The 23,193-nt window shown below is 34.9% G+C and overlaps 1 protein-coding gene across 2 annotated transcripts in view; it reads right to left on the bottom strand.

The window, feature by feature from the left end:
* Window positions 1-52: 52 nt before the first annotated feature.
* Snap23 (synaptosome associated protein 23) overlaps window positions 53-23,193 on the bottom strand; it is a 41,773-nt gene continuing 18,632 nt past the window's right edge. Inside the window, exons 2-9 of one of the 2 annotated variants that reach the window (XM_076850635.2) lie at window positions 20,128-20,230; window positions 19,300-19,341; window positions 18,840-18,888; window positions 17,759-17,876; window positions 10,780-10,812; window positions 7,509-7,667; window positions 5,902-6,046; window positions 53-1,510 (exon numbers count right to left, since the gene is read on the bottom strand). In XM_076850635.2, the coding sequence (XP_076706750.1) occupies window positions 1,445-1,510; window positions 5,902-6,046; window positions 7,509-7,667; window positions 10,780-10,812; window positions 17,759-17,876; window positions 18,840-18,888; window positions 19,300-19,341; window positions 20,128-20,184 (669 nt within the window). In that variant the 5' untranslated portion in view covers window positions 20,185-20,230 and the 3' untranslated portion in view covers window positions 53-1,444. The remainder of the gene's footprint in view (window positions 1,511-5,901; window positions 6,047-7,508; window positions 7,668-10,779; window positions 10,813-17,758; window positions 17,877-18,839; window positions 18,889-19,299; window positions 19,342-20,127; window positions 20,231-23,193) is intronic. The other variant, XM_076850636.2, reaches the window with a different exon arrangement.

The raw sequence follows: 23,193 nt of genomic DNA, 5'->3' as shown, positions 1-23,193 counted from the left end.
TAAAAAATAAAAAAATAAAAGAAATTGGAAAAGAGCTAACAGCAGCTTTCCATTGGTGTGCTTCTTGACTTATGGACCTTTGCTTTATTCAATTTGTTAAACAGCAGCTGATGAAATTACTGTCCACAAAATAACAGTCACAGAAACATGTTACCTATCTTAAAGAACAATACCATTAATTAGTTACAAAGTTTAATTATGAGAATCAAGCAGTGGCTATTGGTCAAACCAATCCATATCCCTAGGTTCAAAGTGTGCAGAGGCTAGTTTTTAAATAAAGGTGACAAATCCAATTAGATTCTCACAACACTGTTCAGGATTTACATCAACTTGATTCTGGACATAGTTCAATACACAAAGCTAAAAGAATGACAGTGCAGTCATCAATAATTAAACCAAATGTAATTTTCCAAACCACTTTTAGTAGGGCAGAATAAATTCTAACTTTTAATAACTGTATAAAGCTATATAACTACATAACTATTTTTCTACCTGAGATCAAAATAAAATTCCTTTTTCCTATCTAAACATAATTCTTAGCATTGAGGTAAATCTGAATTCACATGATATATTTTATCAAACTTCCACAAAAATTTTAAGCCCTGCTTTTGAGAGAAATTCTCATATTACACATATGTATTTACATATACTTTTCTTCAAAGACTAATGACAAACTTATGAGATTAATAGGCCTGTAATGGGACCATGATATTATTAATAATATGAAAATAAAAAGCCACTCATTTATACAAAGTTTTCCTGAATGTGCAATATGAAATGAGATAATAAAATCTATGTATATAAATGAGTCACTAAGAGTTCAGAAATTAAGCTCACTTTAACGAAAACTAATTATACTCTTTGGAGCAGAGGTTGCAAAAATAGTGATGTATAACAAAAATATTGTATATATATATAAAAGCTCCAAAATTAAGCATTAGCCTTAATTGGCAAAAATTGCAACTTAAAAACTAAATCCAACTAGATCTTTACTGTGGCTATCCAACTTGTTTGTGGCTTTTACTGAAATGATGACCTCTCATCTCTCATTCTTCACCCACCACAAAACCAAAACCAAACCAAAAAAACACCTCTATAGCTCCCTTCTTTGTGGCTGTCTTTGGCAATGCTTCATAATCTTGAAAACAAAAGAAATTGCTCAAGTAAATGAGAAGGAAGAAAACAATATGTGTGATGTATGAAAACCAATCTAAGAATATGAACTGAGAAAGAAAATATTAGAAGGAAGGATGAGCAACAGTCTACCCTCAAACAGAAATTAAAAAAAAAAAAAATCAAAAAATCAGGCAAGCTGTCTCTGGCCCTTTTTCCACATTATCTCCAGATTAGAAGAGTATGGAACCAAAATATTAAACTCTGAAAAGGTAATGATTTAGGAGGAGGAACTGAAGTAAATAAATGATAGAGAAGTACAGCAGTAGCTTTAGCTGTCAATCAGTTTCTTTGCTCTGACATTGGCATTGTCAATACGATCTTTGTTGGTGTCAGCCTGAAAAAAAGAAAAAGATATGAGCATTACTTCACAAGGTAAGACATTCTAATAAAAGTGAAATTTAGGCTGGGTATGTTGCTTAGGAGTAGAGCACATGCTTTGTAAGTACAAGCCCCAAGGTTCAATCCTCTGGACCCAAAGAAAAGTTTAATCAACATACTGATGAAACTCAAGAAACACTTTAAGTCACATTACAAAACTCATTTAAAGTAAGAAGTGACAGAATATAAAATTGATTTGGAAAAATCCTAATGCACAGAACTTGCCAGTATTTCATCAATTTTATTACATATTTTTTTCAAAGTTCAACCCATCTGAAACTAGGATGCATCTTACAATCAATGGCAGTTTCTTCTTTTTTTAAGACAGGGTCTCACTATGTTACCCAGGTTGGCCTTGAACTCCCAGGCTCAAGTGATCCTCCTGCCTCAGTCTCCAGAGTAGCTGGGACTACAGGCAAACACCATTATGCCCAGATCTTCAATAGCATTTTTTTCCCCCAATAAGATGTAAATAAATTTTAGTAAATCATGTAGCTAGAAAGTGGAGACAGTAGATGTGGCTCAAGTGGTAGCGCGATTGCCTAGTGTGCGTGAGGCACTGGATTCAATTCTCGGCACCATATACAAATAAAAATAAAGATATTGTGCCCATCTAAAACTGAAAAATATATATATAAAAAAAAAGAAAGCATCACCAACAGACTAGACCACTTGGAAGTCAGAACCTTAGACGATGAAGATAAAATATGTAATCTTGAAAGTAGAGTTGACCATGCAGAGAAGATGATAAGAAACCATGAATAGAACATCCAAGAGTTATGGGATAACATGAAAAGACCAAATTTAAGAGTTATCGGAATAGATGAAGGAGCAGATACAAATAAAAGAATGCACAATCTTTTCAATGATATAATAGCAGAAAATTTTCCCAACCTAAAGAATGGAATGGAAAAATCAAATACAAGAGGCTTACAGGACCAAAATGTACAAAATTACAGCAGACTCACGCCAAGACACATTATAATGAGAATGACTAACATAGAGAATAAAGATAAAATCTTAAAGGCTGTGAGAGAAAAAAAAAATCAAATTACATATAGGGGGAAACCAATTTGGATTTCAACTGATTTCTCATCCCAGACCCTCAAAGCTAGGAGGTCCTGGAATAATTTTATTTCAAGCTCTAAAAGAAAATGGATGCCAATCAAGAATTTTATATCCAGCAAAATTAAAGTTTCAGAATTGAAAATGAAATTAAAACATTCCATGATAAACAAAAATTAAAAGAATTCACAAATAGAAAGCCTACACTACAGAGCATTCTCAAGAAAATATTCCATGAGGATGAAGTGGGAAAAAAAGTAAAAACCAGCAAAGGGAGGGTCTACACTAAACGGACATTCAATCAAAGGAAAACCTAAGACAAATCTAAAACCAGAAATAAATCAAAATGACAGGGAATACAAATCATATCTCAATATTAACCTTGAATGTTAATGTCCTAAATTCATCAATCAAAAGACATAGACTAGCAGATTGGATTAAAAAGCAAGACCCAACACTATGCTGTCTTCAAATGACCCACCTCATAGCAGAGACATCCACAGGCTGAAGGTTAAAAGGATGGGAAAAAACCTTATCACTCATACGGACTGCATAAACCAGCAGGGTTTTCCATTCTCATTTCAGATAAATTAAGACTTCAAACCAACGTTAATCAGAAGAAAGAAAGAAGGACATTTCACACTTCTTAAGGGAAGTTTATATAAGCAGGACATAACAATTATAAATATTTATGCCCCAAACAATGGATCATCTATGTACATCAAACAAATCCTCCTTAATTTCAACAGTCAAATAGACCACAATGCAATAATACTGGGTGACTTTAACATACCTCTGTCACTACTGACAGATCTATTCAAACAAAAACTAAATAAGGAAACTATAGAACTAAATAATACAATCAATAATATAGACTTAACAGACATATATAGAATATTTCATCCATCAATGAGCAAATATATTTTCTTCTCAGAGCACATGGCTCCTTCTAAACAGACCATAAGCAACTCTTAGTAAATACAAAAAAACAGAGATAATAAATACCCTGCATTCTATCAGACCATAATGGAATGAAATTAGAAATCAATGATAAAATAAGTAGAAGTTACTGTAACAAATGGAGACTAAATAATACACAACTGAATGATGAATGAATAGTAGCAGAAATTAAGGATGAAATAAAAAAATTCTTAGAGGTAAATGAGAACACTGAGGTAACATATCAAAATCTTTGAGACACTATGAAGTCAGTACCAAGTGGAAAGTTTATTGCATTGAGTGCATTCCTTAAAAGAAGAAAAAGTCAATAAATAAATGACCTAATGCTAAATCTCAAAGCCCTAGAAAAAGAAGAACAAATCAACACCAAAAGCAGTAGAAGACAGAAAATAATTAAAATCAGAGCTGAAATTAATGAAATTGAAACAAAAGAAACAATTGAAAAAATTGACAAAACAAAAATTGGTTCTTTGAAAAAAATAAATAAAATAGATAGATAAACCCCTGGCCATACTAATGAAAAGAAAAAGAGAGAAAACTCAAAATTACTAAAATACAAGATGAAGAAGGAAATATCACAACAGACACATCTGAAATACAAAAGGTAATTAGAAACTATTTTGAAAATTTACACTCTTAATAAAATAGAAAATATGGAAGACATCGACAAATTTCTAGAGACATATGACCTACCCAAATTGAATGAGAAGGTCATACATGATTTAAACAGATCAATTTCAAGTAATGAAATAGAAAATGCCATCAAAAGCTTACAACCAAGAAAAGCCCAGGATCAAATGGATTCTCAGCCAGGTTCTACAAGACTTTCAAAGAAGAATTGATACCAACACTCCTCAAAGTATTCCATGAAATAGAAAAGGAGGGAACTCTTCCAAACTCATTCTATGAGTCTAATATCACTCTGATACCAAAACCAGACAAAGACATATCAAGGAAAAAAAACTTCAGACCAATATTCCTGATGAACATAGATGCAAAAATTCTCAACAAAATTCTGGCAAATTGGGGGCTGGGGTTGTGGCTCAGCAGTAGAGCACTCGCCTAGCATGTGCAAGGTGCTGGGTTCAATCCTCAGCACCACATAAAAGTAAATAAATAAAATAAAAGTATTTTTAAAAAGGTAGTATCTTAAAAAAAAATCTGGCAATGGCATACAAAAACATAGTGTGCCACAATCAAGTGGGATTAATCCCAGGGATGCAGGGTTGGTTCAACATATGAAATCAATAAACATAATTCATCATATTAATAGACTTAAAAACAAGAATCATACATCTCAATAGATGCAGAAAAAGCATTTGACAAAACATAGCACACTTTCATGTTCAAAACGCTAGAAAAACTAGGGATAGTAGGAACATACCTCAACATTGTAAAAGCTATATATGCTAAACCCAAGGCCAGCATTATTCTAAGTGGTAAAAAAATTGATAGCATTTCTAATGAAATGAAATATAATAACAATGCTCTCTGAATCACAGAATTCCCATGGAGTTACTCTAGGTCTAACCCACAGAGAGTGAAAAAGATCTTTGGAACAGATGTGTTACCACCTACACTGATATCCAAATTAAAATCATGGGTAATACATAGCCTAAAACCAAATAATAGCCTTAAAGGCATCTTATGAACCATTATTTGCTTCAAAACAAATCCACTGGGCTGGGGATGTGGCTCAGTGTTATAGCAGTTGCCTACTATGGTGCAAGGCCCTACCTAGGTTTGATCCTCAGCACCAAAAAAGAAAAAGAAATCCAGTATAAGTGATTCAACAGAGAGCCAAGCTTTAAAAGTGACCATCTTCTAAAGTACACTGGGATTTTAATCAACTGTGGCTTTTAGATTTGACTTCCAAATTCTGAAAAACATTTTCCTTTCAGTATCTTTTATATAGCATGTAATGCAAAAAAAAAAAAAAAAAAAAAAAAAAAAAGAATCATAATTTTCGTTTGCTCACATGACTATATGCTACTAGTTAATAAAATAAAAGCAATATTTATGGGGGAAGGGAAGCATACTCAAAGGTTAGAATAGATTCTAAGCTTTATGTGTGAAGGTTTAAGTAAAACAACTTTATCCCAAGGTTGTGGTTACAAAATAAACCAAATGCTATGAGCAAGATAGGAGGATTTTACCTTTGTTTTTAATGTGTTAGAACTGCCACCTCATCAAAACTGTAAAATCCTATAAGGACAGGATCTTATTCTATTGTTCCCCTCAAAGTGTCTAACATAGATGTCCATTACTAAACAATTACCAGATTGGATGTTTCATTTCATTATGGCCACAAAAGGCTTTTACCTTTTCTGTGATTCGGTCTATTTGTCGATTCTGAGCTTCAATTTCATTGCCCATGTCCAGGGCCATGTTTTTTAGATTTCCTAGGATACTGCCCACTTGAGTCAGGTTCTCTTCCATCTCATCCTCTCTGGCATCATTAGTTATACTGTCACAAAAGGAGAGTTAATTTTAGTATTTTTTGTTGAGTTACAATAAACTAAATCTGGATTTAATTTTCATAAAAATGAGTCATTAAAAAATAATAAAAAATGATGAGTAATCAATATTATGCTCAGCAAGTATTAGAACCAAAGTGTGATTCCCAATATCACCTGGATTCCTGTTAAACACAAGAATATATTAACTCTCACACCCTTGCAGAAGTACTGAATAAGAAACTATATTTGGATCCCAGCAATCTGTACTTTTGTTTTGTTTTGTTTTTCTCCCACTAGACAGGACTTTGCTATGTTCCCCAAGCTTGGCCTTGAGCTGCTAGACTCAAGTGATCCTCTTGCCTTAGCCTCCTGAGTAGTTGGGACTACAGACATGCATTTACCATATCTGCATCAATCTATGTTTTAACAAACTCTCAGGGGATTCTAATGTACACCTATTAAGAACCACTGTTCTGAAACTGGTTGGAAATTGTAGATGAAGAGCCAAACATGTCCTGGTACCTTATTTTTGTAAGTAAAGTTTTATTTAAACACAGCTATGCTCATTTATTGACAAATTTTCTCTGGCTACTTTCTCTAACACAGCTGAGTAATTGTAACAGAGACTATATAGACTGAAGTCTGAAATATTTACTATCCAGCCCTTTACAGATATCTTTATAGGAATTAAGCCAACCCCTGCTTTAGATGTTACATTTTGTGACATATATATCCTATTTGTAGAAGTAAATATGCCTACTTCAGTAATTTGGGACGTCTTAAAAAATATAGAGAAATCAATCTCATTATCCATGAACAACAACCATGGTCAACATTTGTTAGAAGACAGATTTTTTTTTTCTTTTTATTTGCTCTAATTAGTTATATACGACAGTAGAATGCATTTTGACATATTGTACACAAACAGAGCACAATTTCTCATTCCTCTGGCGGCTGTACTGGTGCAGAGTCACACCAATAGTGTATGTATGTACATAAGGTAATAATGTCTGTTTTGTTCTACTGTCCTTCCCATCCCCAGAGCACCACCCCTCCCCTCATTCCCCTCTAAACAATCCAAAGTTCCTTCATCCTTCCCTATTCCCCCAGAAGACAGATTTTTTAATGCATTTTTTTTCTTCTGGGTATTAGGGATTGAACTCAGGGGCACTTGACCAATGAGCACATCCCCAGCCCTATTTTGTATTTTTTTAGAGACAGGGTCTCACTGAGTTGCTTAGCACCTCGCTTTTGCTGAAGCTGGCTTTGAACTTATGATTTTCCTGCCTCAGCCTTCCCAGCCACTGGGATTACAGGTGTGCACCACCATGCCCAGCTTAAATGCATTTTTAAAGCAGAATAAATTTTATTTCTGTTTGGAGCATTAGGCTTCATGTACAACTACACCCAACCTCTTAAGTGAGCCATTCATTACGAAAGATGAAGAAATATTGGGAGAAGATGGCATACCGTTTAATGTATCCACCACTGGCTGCTCCTGTAGTTGGTTGCTGAGGTTGACCATTCGTTACTCGGCCCGGTTGCTTAGATACTACATTGCTAGGTGAATTGTCTCCGCCATCTCCCCATGTTGCCTTATATGCCTTTCCAGACTCAAAATTCTTCGTCCTATATAAGAATCAGGAGTACAGAAACATACCAAAAGCAGGAGAAGTAGAGTTATGATTATTAGTGCTAGTTAATTTAAGGATGACCCTAATACCTTTAGCAGAAAAGCTGCAAACAGCTAAATCTAGATTATCTACACTAAGCTCCATGGTAATAGAAGATATGATAAAGATTAGTGATGGTACCATTAAATCATTTTTAAACAGCCCAAATGCTACTACTATTAAATCTGCACTAAGCTGTTAGCAAATAGCAAAATGCAATTATTTGATTTTTTCAGGCTCCTCAGCCTGTAGCATTTTCCAGAAAAGAGGTTAATGGATGCTAGGGAAAAGAAAATAAGGCATCTCTGAGGTTGAAAAGGGATGATAGAATAAGAAGACCGAGTAGGTAATAATTTGACCCTGTTCTTTGCTCTGTCTTATTAGAACTGAAGTAGTTTCGGCAGATTAGTTTTGTGTTAGTTTTGCATGAAAATTTCAAAAAGAATTTTTTTAAAAAACAAACAAGGGGCTGGGGTTGTGGCTCAGTGGTAGAGTGCTCGCCTAGCACGTGTGAGGCACTGGGTTCAATCCTCAGCACCACATAAAATAAATAAATAAAACAAAGTTATTGTGTCCACCTACAACTAAAAGAAAAATATTCAAAAAATAACAAACAAGCAAAATGCATAAAGGAAAAACACAAGTTATTTCCAAATTGAACAATCAATTGATAAATAACCACCTTGCCACACTGGTGCCAGTTACAAATTCTCTGTTGAGGGCTTTTTTATTTAGGAGTTTACCCTTTCTTCTTCTTCTTCTTCTTTTTGGGGGTACCAGGGATTGAACTCAGGGGCAGTCAACCACTGAGCCACATCCTCAACCCTATTTTGTATTTTATTAGAGACAGTGTCTCACTGAGTTTGCTTAGCGCCTTGCTTTTGCTGAGGCTGGCTTTGAACTTCTGTGTCAGCCTCCCAAACTGCTGGGATTACAGGCATGCACCTGACTTTCTCTTTTGCAAACTAAAATATGCAGCCCCCTTCTGTGAAAAAATTAGCCTTCAGGATGATAAAATGCTTAAGCAACTCTGTGATTAACTCTTTGTGCATGTGGTACTGGGGACTGAATCCATGGGTACTCTACTACTGGGCCACATCCCCAGTTGTTTTTATTTTTAATTTTTTAAAAAGTATATTCATATATTTATTTTTATGTGGTGCTGAAAATCAAACCCAGTGCCTCATACATGCAAGGCAAGTGCTGTACAATGAGCTATAGCCCCAACCCCCTTAATTTTTAATTTTGAAAGAGTACTTTGCTAAATTACCCAGGCTAGTCTCAGACTTGTGATCTTTCTGCCTCGGCTTCCCAGATTGATGGGATTACAGGTCTGTGCCACAGTGCCCAGCTATATAATAAATTTTAATGAGATTAAGAACTCTGGAGCCAGGTGCCTTGGCACATACCTGTAATCACAGTGCCTCAGAAAGCTGAGGCAGGAGGATTGAAAGTTCAAAGCAGCCTCAGCAATTTAGCATGACCCTAAGCACATTCATCAAGACCCTATCTCTAAATAAAATATTTTAAAAAGGCTGGGGATGTGGCTCTGTGGTAAAGCTCCCTTGGGCTCAATCCCTGGTATAAAAACAAAACAAACAAAACTCTGTTTTCTTAGATTAAGATGAGTATATTAATTTACATTAGATTTATACTTGATTGTCAGTTCTTTAACTATCACATTTTCTTCCATTTAAATGTCTCATTTTAGAATAGCAACTTTGAAAAAAAGAATTTGAAATATCCCTTAATCAACTCAGAAAGCTTCTATAAAAGAAGAAAATACAGTAATTATCAAGATATGAGCACAAAAACATTAACAACTTCTTTTTCTAGTACTGGTTTCCGTCAACATTTGCATGAGCTGAACAAAAATAGGAAAACAAAAAGGCCAAATATATTACCTATTTTTTTTTCATATTGAGGAGAAAAGGATCAAATATTACCAAATGTAATATGAGTGAATAAGTGTGAGTGTTTTGGATGATCAGACAGGAAAAAAGAAAAGGGCAAACAAAGGATAGGAATCAGATGCTTTTTTTTTTAAGCATTTAATCACTGTCTTCATAATTTTTATAAACATCCAGAATTAAGGAGGATTCAAGACATTAAAATGTAAATAAAACATTTGGTAAACTGACTAAAGGATTAACTCCCATGAAAAATTAAGCTCTGTATTAATTCAATATAAAATGATTGTTAGCTAATATAAGACATAATAGGAATTATGGGACAAATAATAACATGTTAAAGAAAGGTGCACATGGAACATTTAAAATTTATATTCCATCTTATTCCAAATAAGATTTAAGATGACTATATTAGTGATTAATTTCTGAGAATTCCATCCAAGAATTAACTAATTCCTTGATTTGGTAGTGGCCTAAAATCAGGGGGAATCCAAATTATTAGAAGCAAAACTTGAATCAGGAAATCCTGATTCAGGAATAGAAAGGAGTAAGGAAATTTAGTGAGACAGAATCCTGAAATCAAAGTCTTATGAAATAAGAGATGCATTTAATCTCAATTCCCTTACCTTTGATTAAGAACTAGACTACCACAGCTCTCTACAAAGATCAATCTATTTCAAACTTAGAAAATTTCAGGAGTACTTTTATTTTGGATATATTACAGTTAGTTAGCAAAAACTTAATTTTTGGAGCCATTAGTCAAAGGGAGTTATCATAAATTTAGATCTTTTTGTCAAGTCCATCTTTTGTCAGATAGCACCCATCAAGAACAAATTCACTTTACATTACACACCACAGCACGGTTTTTAAGACAGTTTCCATCATTCATAAAACCATGCACATGCACAGAAAAGCCATTTGAAGCATCACCTTTAAGTAGCAGGTTAGCAGCCCAAACTGCGCCATAAGACTGCATCTTAAAGTTCCCTTTGATCAGTTACTGAGCCCGGCTTCTGATGTTAAATCTTCATTTTTAGTAAGCAGATTAGAAAGGAAAAGATTAGGTGAGAGAATGAAATGCAGAAAATAGTAATTGCCAGTCAAACAGAACAGAAACAGGTTTAGAGATTTAAAAACATAATGCATTCAAATTCCTGCCTGGTTTCATAGAAACAACCAACATCTGAGAATCTAGATAAAAAGAAAAGCAAGAAAACTATTTAAAACATAGCACACTTCATTTTTCCTCAGAATGTTATTAGGATGGTGATATTTTTTCCTAAAATTATAAAAATTATTATGAGAGAAAGCAAACATTAAAGGGATATATTGTGAAACTTCCTCTTTCTTTAGAGATATAAATGTCTTTTAATTATTTCTATTATATATTTTATTTGCAATGTAATTTAAAAAAAATCTTTTTATGTCAAACTCTCCCATCAGCCAACAAGTTTCTCAAGGCCATTCAATACATAAGTTTTTACTGAGTATCTACAGATATCATGTAAGGCATAGCATTAAAAAAAAATAGTAATGATATATAACAGGCAGGACCATAGGTATGTCTTATTGATATTTGTTATCTCCAGTGAGTAGGACAGAGGAATCACTCAGTTGTTGAATGAAATTTAATTCTTTAATTATTTTAATTACTCCAAGCTGAATTTTTAACCTCAATATGACTTAAGATTAGAACAGAAAACCTATTGTGCCAATTTTGAACTTCTCTAGCAATTCTTCCAGAAATACCAATTTGTCTTCAAAGTAGGTGCCATTATGTTAGACTTTTTAAGTACCTTGTAAAATAGGCAAGTTAAGAACGAAAAATACCTTGCCTAAGAATCATTAAACTGAGAATTCAAACAGCTTACTACTCTGTGACTTCCCAGGTGTGCCTCTTTTTAAACTCTTGTTAATTAAAATTATAATTTATCAGTTAGTATAAAAAATATAGGATTATTTGGGAGGCTAAGTCAGGAGGATCCAAGTTTGAGGCCAGCATCAAAATCTTAGCAAGACCCTGTCTCAAAATAAAAAAATAAGGGCCGCGGATGTATTTCAGTGGTAGAGTGTTTCCAAGGTTCAATCCCTAGTATGAGGGGTGGAGGGGAATATAAATATACGTATTAGGGAATGAATACAGGATTAGGAGAGAAAACAAAAAACAAAAAAAGAAAGAATAGATATAGAAAAAGAACAAAAATTAAAATATGGGTTTTTAAAAAGACTATATACTACTTTGTTTTTAGAATTCAAATCTTCATTAATGTCATTTATCTGAAATTTTTAAGTCTAATCTTCATAGACTCTTATTAAATTCTAATAGTTCCTTAGAAAAAATCATCTGTAGTTACAATTTCCTCCTAGGGATGGGGATGTAGCTCAGTGTTAAAGCACCTGTCAAGCATACATGAGGCCCTGAGTTCAATCCCCAGCACCGGAAAAAAACAAAAACAATGACAACAAAAAATTTTGCTTCTAATTCCAAGTTCTTCTAAGTAAAGCTATTTTTCCATATCTTATATAAAAGATTTGCTGACCTAGCTTCAATTATCCTTTCGAACAAAAACATGTGAAAGAACAAATCTACTCAAGACAGTTTCTATTCAGCAATACACCAGCAAACATCAATAACAAAAAGGTTCATTCTTTTCTTCTCAAAGTCAAGCAATGTAGCATAGAGTTCAATGACAGTATCTCATTGTTTACATTTTTTTTTTACTGTAAAAGCTTGCAATGTTTATTAGAAACTTAATTTATTTGTTGTAGTTGTTTTCATAGTAAAGAATTTTCAAAGATAATTCCACTTCCAACTTTGGTTCCAATATCCATACATTCTAACAATTAAAAGACAGAGATACATACATTCTAACTATTGGAAGACTAAAACAGACACACTTCTCTGTATTTGTCCCATTGTGTAGAATAAAAATCAAATCTTTAAAAAGATATATGTACTAGCTACCAATGTAAGTGAGTCTATAAAGGTCATCGTATTATATCATCGAGTTGACTGGATTATATGGTATATAGTAACTTTGTGGATGAAGCTTATTTAGTACCCTTTCTTTGACATACAAGAATTTAGGTAAGTAAATGCAGTGTTCCAAATAGAGGAGTCAAACCCATCACAGAATATTTATCTACCCATGTGAGAGCTAACCATTATTCCTTGAGGATGAAAGCCATCCAGCATCATCAAATAGCCACCTTTAGCTGTCTGTACTTCATGAGAAGCAATGCCATATTTAAAAACAGCATTGGCTCTACTTTTTGATAACTTCCACACATCAGTCTAAGCAGCAGATCAGCCTTAGTGAGTTAAAGAACATGCTGTTGAGCTCTGTACCTTCTCCAAAATCTACAGAATCTCACCAAGGATTTTCCTAAAACATTGGCCAGCAAAGTATAATAGGATAATTCAACAAGTCCTAAATCATGGGCTTGTTTTACCAATGTGAGAAGTCTTTCAAATTTTCTTTCACATTCTGGCTTACTGTATTTACTTTTTTTTTCCCCAGAGGAAAAAATACTACTATAAATTGAAAGTCAGTACATAATTGTATTGTACACATGTATGACTGTTGGCAATATCATCTGGGAGGAACGTTTACTCACTATAAAGAATGAGAAAAGAGTGATAAAAACTTTCTAAAGCTTCAGTTCATTTTTTTTTTTTTTTTTTTGCAGAACTGGGAATGAATTCTCAGGTAACCTGCCGTTGATCAATATATATTATCAGCCTTCCCACACCCTTGTTTTTTTGGGTGGAGTACTGAGGATTGAACCAGGGGTGCTTCACCACTGAGCTATATTTTTTATTTTAAGACAGGGTCTCACCAAGTTATTGAGGCTAACCTGGAACTTATGATCCTTCTGTCTCAGCCTCCCAAGTAGATGGAATTCTAAGTGTGCACTACTTCCTTTTTTTAAAAAAAATTATATTTATTTATTTTGCAGTACTAAGAGTTCATGAACCCAGGGACATACTGAGCTACATACCCAATCCTTTTTATTTTAAGAGAGGGTCTCACTAAGTTGCCCAGTCTCAAACTAGTGATCTTCCTGCCTTGGCCTTCCAAATCACTGAGATTATAGGTATGTGCCACCATGTCTGGCTTCAGTTTGTATTCTGTAGCCTAATGAGTTGTGGCAACATTATGGAAAAGAAAAAAACAAAACCCTTGGCTTTCAGAGTTTAGATTTCTGAATAGCAGGTAGGATTGTAGACCTTAACAATTATTATGTATCAATCCAAAATGAGAGAGAGAAAAAGACAGAGACATGTGGACCTGAGTTATTACTACTACCAGTTGTTAGTACTACTAGGCTAGTGCCTTATACAAAAAAGGATTAAGGTCCTGTGTCTGCCTTTGAAAAGCTCATGTTATGACTGTTTATACACTGAGCCCAAGTGAAACAGACTATCAGATATGATTAAAAGGATCAAGAAGACATGGCAGGAATGATGGGAGACAGAATTGAGAACAAGAAATGTCAAAGCAACCAAATCTCAGCGTATACAAAGGAAATAGATGGGAAAAAGGCCAAAAAAAAAAAAATATATATATATATATATATTTTTTTTTTTTCATGGTTCTGGGGATTGAATACAGGGCACTCTACTACTGAACTATATCCTCAGCCCTTTTAATTTATTTATTTTCAGACAGGGTCTTGCTAAATTGCCCAGGTTGGACTTGAACTTGTGATCTTCTTGCTTTAGCCTCCCAAATAAAAGAGATTACAGGAAAAGCACCAACATGCCCAGTCAAGAAAGGCTATTAAAATCAGACATCTTGTGGCTGGGGTTGTGGCTCAGCAGTAGAGCGCTCACCTAGTATGTGTGGGGCCTTGGGTTCGATTCTCAGCACCACATATAAAGAATAAATAAAATAAAGGTATTGTGTCCATCTACAACTAAAAAATATTAAAAAAGAATCAGACATCTTTAAACTGGGATATTAATCTCTCCTCTTCTATTCTGTTATAGAAGCCACTTGACTCCAGCTGTTAAGAAGTGCCTTCTTGCCAGGGTACTTGGCCAACAGCTGAGGCAGGAGGATCATCTCAGCAAAGGCGAGGCAGGCACTAAGCAATTCAGTGAGATACTGTCTCTAAATAAAATACAAATTAGGGCTGAGGATGTGGCTCATTGGTCAAGAGGCCCTGAGTTCAATCCCCAGTACCTCCCCCCCAAAAAAAGAAGTGCCTTCTTCTCTGAATCCACTGAGAAAGGGTTCTGCTGAGGTTAGAGGTTGAAGATTGCTAAAGGACCGTACACACCTATGTTCAAGAAAAGCTTGCCTATGCTTGGCTGTGATACAAAAAAGAGAAATAAAATTAGTACTTATATAACTCCACTTCCCACTTTCTATGAACTTTGGCCATTTTAGGATTCAGTGCCCTTTCTATTATCAACCCATGACTTAAAGCTGATCTTGCTCTAGACTCTAGAGAGGACTTCTTCCTCTCTGTTCTTCTAACATCTAATCTGAAGGAAATTAATCTTACTCCCTCCTCACTCTTCCAAGAGGGTATTTAAGGAACACAGGAGAAAGACAGAAATATGCAAAACATAGTTCAGAGTTTGAGTCGCATAATCTGTGCACTTATAATTTGTTTGCTTAAAGTAATCAGCTAAACCCTGAATGATAAATCATAGTTACTAAAATATGGACTTTCAGAGAGTCAACCAAGGTTGAAACGGGTCAACAGACTTGTGTTAAAATAGGAAGCCAATGGACAAGGCTAGGAAGAACATTGAAATCTTAAATTCTCATGACCAAAACAAAAACTAAAACAGTCCAGCAAGCAACTATGAAAGATTAACATAAGGTCCTCCATTTCCAACTCTTGAGGAGTAAAAACACTGAAGTATTTGTAAACCTTTGTATGCCATTCTTGGTTTATCATACCAATCGAGACAACGAGATGGAACTACTAATGTTTATGGAACCCTTAAAAATAAATATTTGCAGCAATTAATCATTCAACCTGCAGACACTGCTATTTCAACTAGAGGATAGTTCAAAATTGTTTTTGTTAATTGCTTTTTATAAAAAACAATTATTTGGGGCTGGGGCTGTAGCTCAGTGGTAAAGGGTTTGCCTCGCATGTGTGAGGCACTGGGCTCAATCCTCAGTACCATATAAAAATAAAGACATTGTGTTCATCTATAACTAAAAAAAAATTTTTAAAAACCATTTATTTATTTTTTTAAGTTGTTGTTGGACATAATACCTTTATTTATTTATTTATATGTGGTGCTGAGGATAGAACCCAGGGCCTCGCACATGGTAGACAAAGGCTCTATGGCTGAGCCACTACCCTCAGCCCTTGTTAATTGCTTTTTAAGAACAAAGATGAGCTCCTTCTAACAGAAGTCCAAACTTCTTCTTAGTCTGAATACATAAAATATTCATCAACAACATGAAGTTTGGTTTACCCAGGGCTAAGTAGAGAATGTAACATTCACAGTAGTAACCAAAAAGAATGAATTCCTTGTATCAAGCATAATCTCATACATTGTACATAAATGGGTTGCAGACTTTCCATCTCCTGGTTTACTATAGACTCCAAATCTTTAGTGTCTTTTTTGATTCTTCCCTCTTCATAAGCAATAGTCAATTCAAAATAAATGTGAATTTAAAATAAATTTTTTCTCTAATTTTATGGTTAAAGTCTTACTTTACAGGCCTCACTAATAAAAGGTTTTTAACTAGTCTCCTGGTATGTATTCATAAATGTCAATCTACCAAGTTCTTAGTTTGCAATCTACCAAGTTCTTAGTTTGGTATATAAGTTCATCTGCTATCTACTTAAATCTTATTTCTACTTCTCATCTCTTCCTTACTGTTGTTTACTTTGTACTTTCCACAGGAAATGCCCTCCTTCTCACTTCATGTTTTGTTAGGTTTGGTGCTGGGAATTGAACCTTGGAACTCCCACTGAGCTATATTCCCAGCACCTACTTCCTCTATGTTCATCCAAATCCTTCTAATCACTCAAAACCCAACTCATGTCCTATCTCTTCTATAAGATGTTCCCTAACCTAACCTTTATTAGTTCTATATTCCTAGCCTTAGTAGATACCATATGATCTAACACAAGATTTATATATTTTCTGCTATGCTTTCTCATATATCCAGCCACATGATAAGTCTTTTGAAAACAGGGTCCAAATCCTTTACTCCCTTAGCCATTTCTCACATGCCTACTATAGAATTTGTATTTTGTTAACCCTTCTTGTTTGAAATGAAAAGGCAATAATTTCATCCTGTTCTTATCATTTGGGTATACATATTTCTCCAATCTTTTCATATACAAATTGAAACTGGACATCAGAATAAGTCAAATTAAGCCACAGTTTAAGAACATGCCTATTTACATGAAAAGTTTGATCTGAGTGAAAGAGAAATATCTTAAGTTTGTCTATAACAAAGTTCCTCATTTAGGCCCTATTACAGTTTGAATATGAAGTGTTCCACAAAAGCTCCTGTGTAAATACAGGAAGTTCAAAGGTAAAAATGACTGGATTATGAGAGCTATGACCTAATTTGTCCATCCCAGTTTGAATGGACTAATTAGATGGTAACTGTAGGTAGGTGGGATATGAATGGAGAAGATAGGTCACTGGGGGCTAGCCCTGAAAGGGTTCATCTTCCCTGATGTCCTTCCCCACTCTCTGCTTCCCAGCCACCATGAGGTGAGTAGTATCCCTGCAAGAGTTGACAAAGAGCGAGAAAGAATCATTTAGAAACCCACATTCTCAAGAGGATTAGAGCTATAGACAGAACTAGTAATCTTAAACCAACACACTTTAACATATTAACCCCCCAAATAATTAGGTCACAAACTCATGGTGAATTCATCTTTCCTGTCATATTCCAACATGATATTCTGCCTCACCTTGGGCCCAGAGCAATAGAAGCAGCCTGATATGGACTAAACCTCTGAAACCATGAGCCAAATGTAACTTTTCCTCCTCCAAATTGTTCTGGTCAGATATTTTGGTCACAGTGACACAAAGCTGACCAACACAGACCCTGTCATACTTCTGACTTAATCTGAGTAGTGGAGGGCAGGTACACTGTCATTTATACATTTTCAAAAGGTCTTGATTTCATCAACTCACCTATTACATGGGCAGACACAAAGGCCACAGCACTTGTTGAGCTCTGTTAAAGTCTTCTCTGCTTCTCTCATGTCTTTATTTATTTGGTCCATGCCTTCTTCTATTCGGTTTAGTTGTTCTAAGAATGAGTTGTGGAGATTAAGTTTTGTGTTGCATTCAGTGTTAATCAGAATTATAGAGCAGCAAATTCAACCTCAAATCTACCAATAACTCACCACAGTGAACATATTAGAGTCAGAAGTCATATTAGTATTAGAAATTATTAACATGAAAATAATCTTTTACATCCTGATCCTAAGGTACTTGACAATTCACTGTGGAAAAAATTGTACTAAAGAAAACTGTTCAAAGAAAAAATTGTACTAAAGAAAACTGTTCAAAGAAAAACTCTTAAAACCAACTTTTCTTTGCCCAGACCAGATTCCCATCACTTAATAGGCTCAAAACCTGAGGGCTGTTATAAGACTAATAAAAATTAGACCAGATTACCTAAGGCCAGCTCAAATTAAATATTTCTATGCTCATCAGAATTTAGGCCTGTTTTAGGACTTGATTTCTGAAGATGATGCAAGAGTATCACAATATCTAAGGTATATATAACCAATGCACACAATAAGCCACACTAGCCTAACACATACTTGATATACAGTTAGGCACTGCCGTCTCTCATTCCAAACCAGCTACGAACATGATATAATTCAAATTATAAAACAATTAAGAAAAATATCACTCTTATTTTACAAAAAGAAGGCATTTCCAAAAGCTGAAATTTAGAAGTAGGTAATTTGACAGGGTTTTTTTTAGCACAGTAAGTCAAAATAAAGAGTTTCTGCTGAGGGGAGAGGAGGGATAGTAGAGGATAGGAAAGATAGCAGAATACAACAGTCACTAGTATAGCAATATGTAAAAACGTGGATGTGTAACTGATGTGATTCTGCAATCTGTATACGGGGTAAAAATGGGAGTTCATAACCCACTTGAATCAAATGTATGAAATATGATATGTCAAGAGCTTTGTAATGTTTTGAACAACCAATAAAAAAAAAAAAAAAAAGAGTTTCTGCTAATAACTTCAACTCACCCCCTTGCTCATCCAGCATAGTGATGGTCTTGATTCCTGCATCCTGAGACTAAAAGAAGGGGGGAAGCTGATTGTAAAACAAAACAAACTCAAAATAACAGAAACACAACCTATAAGAGTTGACCAAGAGCAAGAAAGAAAGAATCATTTAGAAACCCACATTCTCAGAGGATTAGAGCTACAGATACAACTAGTGATCTTAAACCAACACACTTTAACATATTAACCCCCAAGATAATTAGGTCACAAACTCATGGTGAATTCATCTTCCCTGTCATATTTCAATACTGTCAAAGGGGAAAACAGAAAAGGCCCATTAGTGCATGGTTTGACAATTTTAGCAATTGCTGGTTTAAAATAATAAAGTGTATTGACATGATACCCTTCAACACCAATTCCAGCTAGTGCTGCTAGGATCCCTCCTATAAATTTCTATACTTAATGATTAAACACTTCTTACCTCAATGGCTAAACCCAGGATTCTTCTTGTACTTTCCAGAGACTATGAAAAAATGCAGATTTTTAGTATTTCAAATTATGCAAAATGTATAGAAAAAAATCTGATTGCAGGTCATATTCATGATGCTGCTCTATTTTTAAAAACTGCCAGCCCATCCCTTCATAACAAAACAAAGAACTCTGGCCACCACTCTTTTAGTAATTTTCTTCCTACCAGGTACTTCTTAAGAGAAATGTGACATTGACAGGGTTCATGAAATTTTAATGTAGGTAGAAATCGAAGTATATTACACAGATACCAGGAAACTGTTAAACAAAAACCAAAGTCCCACCAGGCATGGTGGCACACATGCCTGTAATCCCAGCAGCTCAAGAGGCAGGAGGATCGCAGGTTCAAAGCCAGCCTCAGCAATTTAGCGAGACTGTAAGCAACCTAGTGAGACCCTGTCTCAAAAAAAAAAAAAAAAAAAAAATGTTAAAAAAAAAGGGAAGAAAAAAAAAAGAGCTGAGGATATGGCTCAGTTGGTAAGCACATTGAGTTCAATCCTTGGTACCAAAAAAAAAAAAAAAAGTGTCCAGAATTCCTTCCAGAATGCAACTAGGTAATGATTTACCTTTAAAAAAAAAAAATTTCTTTAAATTGTTTTTACCTATATAGTTTTTTGGTGAGTTGGAGGAAAAAGGAGCTAGTAATGGCACTATGGGGCAAAGGCATTCTTTGATGTAAGCAACATAGAAGAATCCAAAATGATCACTAAGAAGATCCTTTCACCCCTCCATTGTGAAACTGAAGTGGAATCAATTACTTATTCTAAGTAAAAACATTTACCTCATCAGTAACCTGGTGAGCCCTCAGTTGAATCTCTTCTGATGACATATTATCCATGATGAATCGAAATTCTATCAGGCACAGAAATGTAAATGTAGATAATCTATAAGAATAAGGATACATGAACATTTGTTTGAGCAAAGAGCATGGATTTACAAAATTTAGGTTCATAGGCAGACAGGATAAATATCTGATCTCTTTATCTACCTGTCTATCTAAATCATAGAAATTAAGGCTAAGAGAGGAAAAGCGGATGTTTAATGGTAGTTAGTACCAAGGGTGAACCTGAAATACAGGTGAAGTACTCTTTCCCTCTACTTTGAAAAACAAGGCATCCGATTGGAAGGCAAGCTTCAAGAGACTATTAAAATTAATTCTTAAGTATGGTGGCACATGCCTGTAATTCCAGCAATTCTAGAGGCTGAGACAGGAGAATCATTTTAAGGCCAATCTGGGCAACTTCAAAATCTTGTCTCAAAAAGAAAAAAAAAAGGCAGGAGATAAGGGGCAGTGCAGGAGGTATCATTCAGTGGTAGAGCACCCCTGGGTTAAATCCCTAGTACCACACACACAAAATAAATAAAGAGAGGAAGAGAGAAAGGGAGGAGGAGGAGGAGAAGAATTATTCTTGATTGTACAATGTTCTTCATATGTTGTCCGAATAAAGTCTAAGTAAGGAAAGTAACATATTTCAAAGTGTTGTGAATGAAGAACACAGGATTCATTTCTAAAATATGCCACTTGTCCAAGTTAGTCATAGGAGAAAACGAAATATTTTTCATTCTTTTTTTTTAAAGTATTTATTTTTTAGTTGTAGTTGGACATAATATCTTTATTTAATTTTATGCGGTGCTGAGCATTGAACCCAGGGTGTGCACATGCTAGGTGAGTGCTCTACCGCTGAGCCACAACCCCGGCCCCACATTCTTTTTTTTTTTTTTTATTTGTTCTACTTAGTTGTACATGACAGCAGAATGCATTTTAATTCATCATACACAAATGGAGTGCAACATTTCAATTCTCTGGCTGTACATGATGTAGAGACACACCATTCATGCAATCATACATGCACCTAGGGTAATGAGGTCCATCTCATTCTACCATCTTTCCTACCCTCAAAACCCCTCCCAACCCTCCCCTCATTTTTCATTCTTAACAAAGAAAGGGTATAAAGCACTCAGAAAAGAGCTAAGGTTTTTATTATGAGAGACTCCTGCCATCCAATTATTTGTATTATTTGTTGTTTTATTGAAGTTTCTAAGAAAGCAAACGATATTTCTCTAATACACAGTAACTCAGAAACAAACAAACAAAAAAAACCTGTAGACATTCAACTTAAAAAATAAAACATTTGATTAGGTATTATTCAGTTCCACTATTACAAGAAGTCACATAAGTAATAAGCACTGTGGGATGGCTCTAGGTTCTTTTTATCTTTACATTTACTAGCTTTATATTAAATTTTTGAAAACTTATTTATCAAAGCTCTGTCAATGACCAAGATAAAGTCTGGTTCACATTTTAGAATCAGTCTTGGTCACAACTTGAGGGGTGGGGATGTTACTGGCTTTTATCTAGTGGACAGAGGAAAGGAAAGCTACTAAACACCCTTTAACACTTTTGGTGAAAGTTCTTTAACAAAGAATGATCCCAGCCAAAATGCTAAAGGGCTGAGGTGAGAAACCCTGCTATGCACTAATCACTGATAAACAGAAAACCTAATAACCCAGGTAAGGCACAACTCTTGGAGAGTAATTGTTGTATCTTTGTATCTCTAACACCTTATAAGATCTGACAGTATGTACTCTGAAAATATGCTAAATGAACAAATAAATAGAGAAACAGGGTGTACTTTCAAAGTAAAGTGACTCTTAGGAACAAAGATATATTTAACTGCAGTACAAAGACTGCAAACCACCACTAGAATCAGGAACCAAAACTATTTTTACATGAACAGCTTGCTGGTCAGATACAAACCTTTTCAGTAGAGGATGGTGGTATAGCTCAGTGGCAGAGCACTTGCCTAGCATGCTCAAGGTCCTGGGTTCAACCTCCAACACAGCAAAACAAAAACAAACAAAAGTACCCAAATCTTTTCAATCACTTTTAGTAAGGAATATTACTAATCCTAGTGGTACTAGTACTAGATTTACTACCAACTTCTACTTTTAATAGAATCATCTTTGATGACCAAATACATATCAAATGGAAGAAGGCAACACAATCAGAGTCTTTTTCATAATTCTACTGTTCCAAATAAATGTTTTAAGGTACTAGGGATTGAACCAGAGGCAATTTACCACTGAGTTATATCCCCAACCCTCTTTATTTTGAGACAAGATTTTGATAACTTGCTAAGGGTCTCACTAAATTGCTGAGGCTGGTATTAAACTTGCAATCTATCTGCCTCAGCACCTTCTCCCTACATGCCCCCCAATTTCTGGGATTATAGGTGTGTGCCACTGTGCCTGGCCATTTTAAGGTTTAATTAAGTGTGCTAAACACAGTGGCACAAGCCTGTAATCCAATGACTTGGAAGGATTAGCCCAAGAGGATCACAAGTTTGAGGCCAAACTGAACAATTTAGTGAGATTCTGTCTCAAAATAAAATTTAAAAAGGGCTAGGAATGATGCTCAGTGGTAGAATGTCCCAGTACAACAAAGGCCTGATTCCAAGAATCATGCCTTCTTTTTTTTTCTTTTAAATCATTATTTATTTGACAGATAACTATTCAGATAACTTCTGAATTAATATAAAGAAATGACAATAACTTATATATACATTAATTCAAAACATTTTCATTAAGCACTGAGTCGAACAGTTTCTGATCTTTTTACCAAAAACACTTTTATCATTGAAAGACTGCCTCAAACTTAGTTTTGCTGGGGTGGGGGGGATGTGGGGGGAGATACCAGTGATTGAACTCAGGGGCATTCAACTACTGAGTCACATCCCCAGCCCTATTTTATATTTTATTTAGAGATGCAGTCTCACTGAGTTGCTCAGCACCTGGCTTTTGCTGAGGCTGGCTTTGAACCCACAATCCTCCTGCCTCAGCCTCCGGA

Source organism: Callospermophilus lateralis, chromosome 3, assembly GCF_048772815.1.
Source record: "Callospermophilus lateralis isolate mCalLat2 chromosome 3, mCalLat2.hap1, whole genome shotgun sequence".
Lineage (NCBI taxonomy): Eukaryota > Metazoa > Chordata > Mammalia > Rodentia > Sciuridae > Callospermophilus > Callospermophilus lateralis.
Note: the sequence above shows the minus strand (reverse complement) of the source record. Positions and strands in the feature narration are given on the sequence as shown.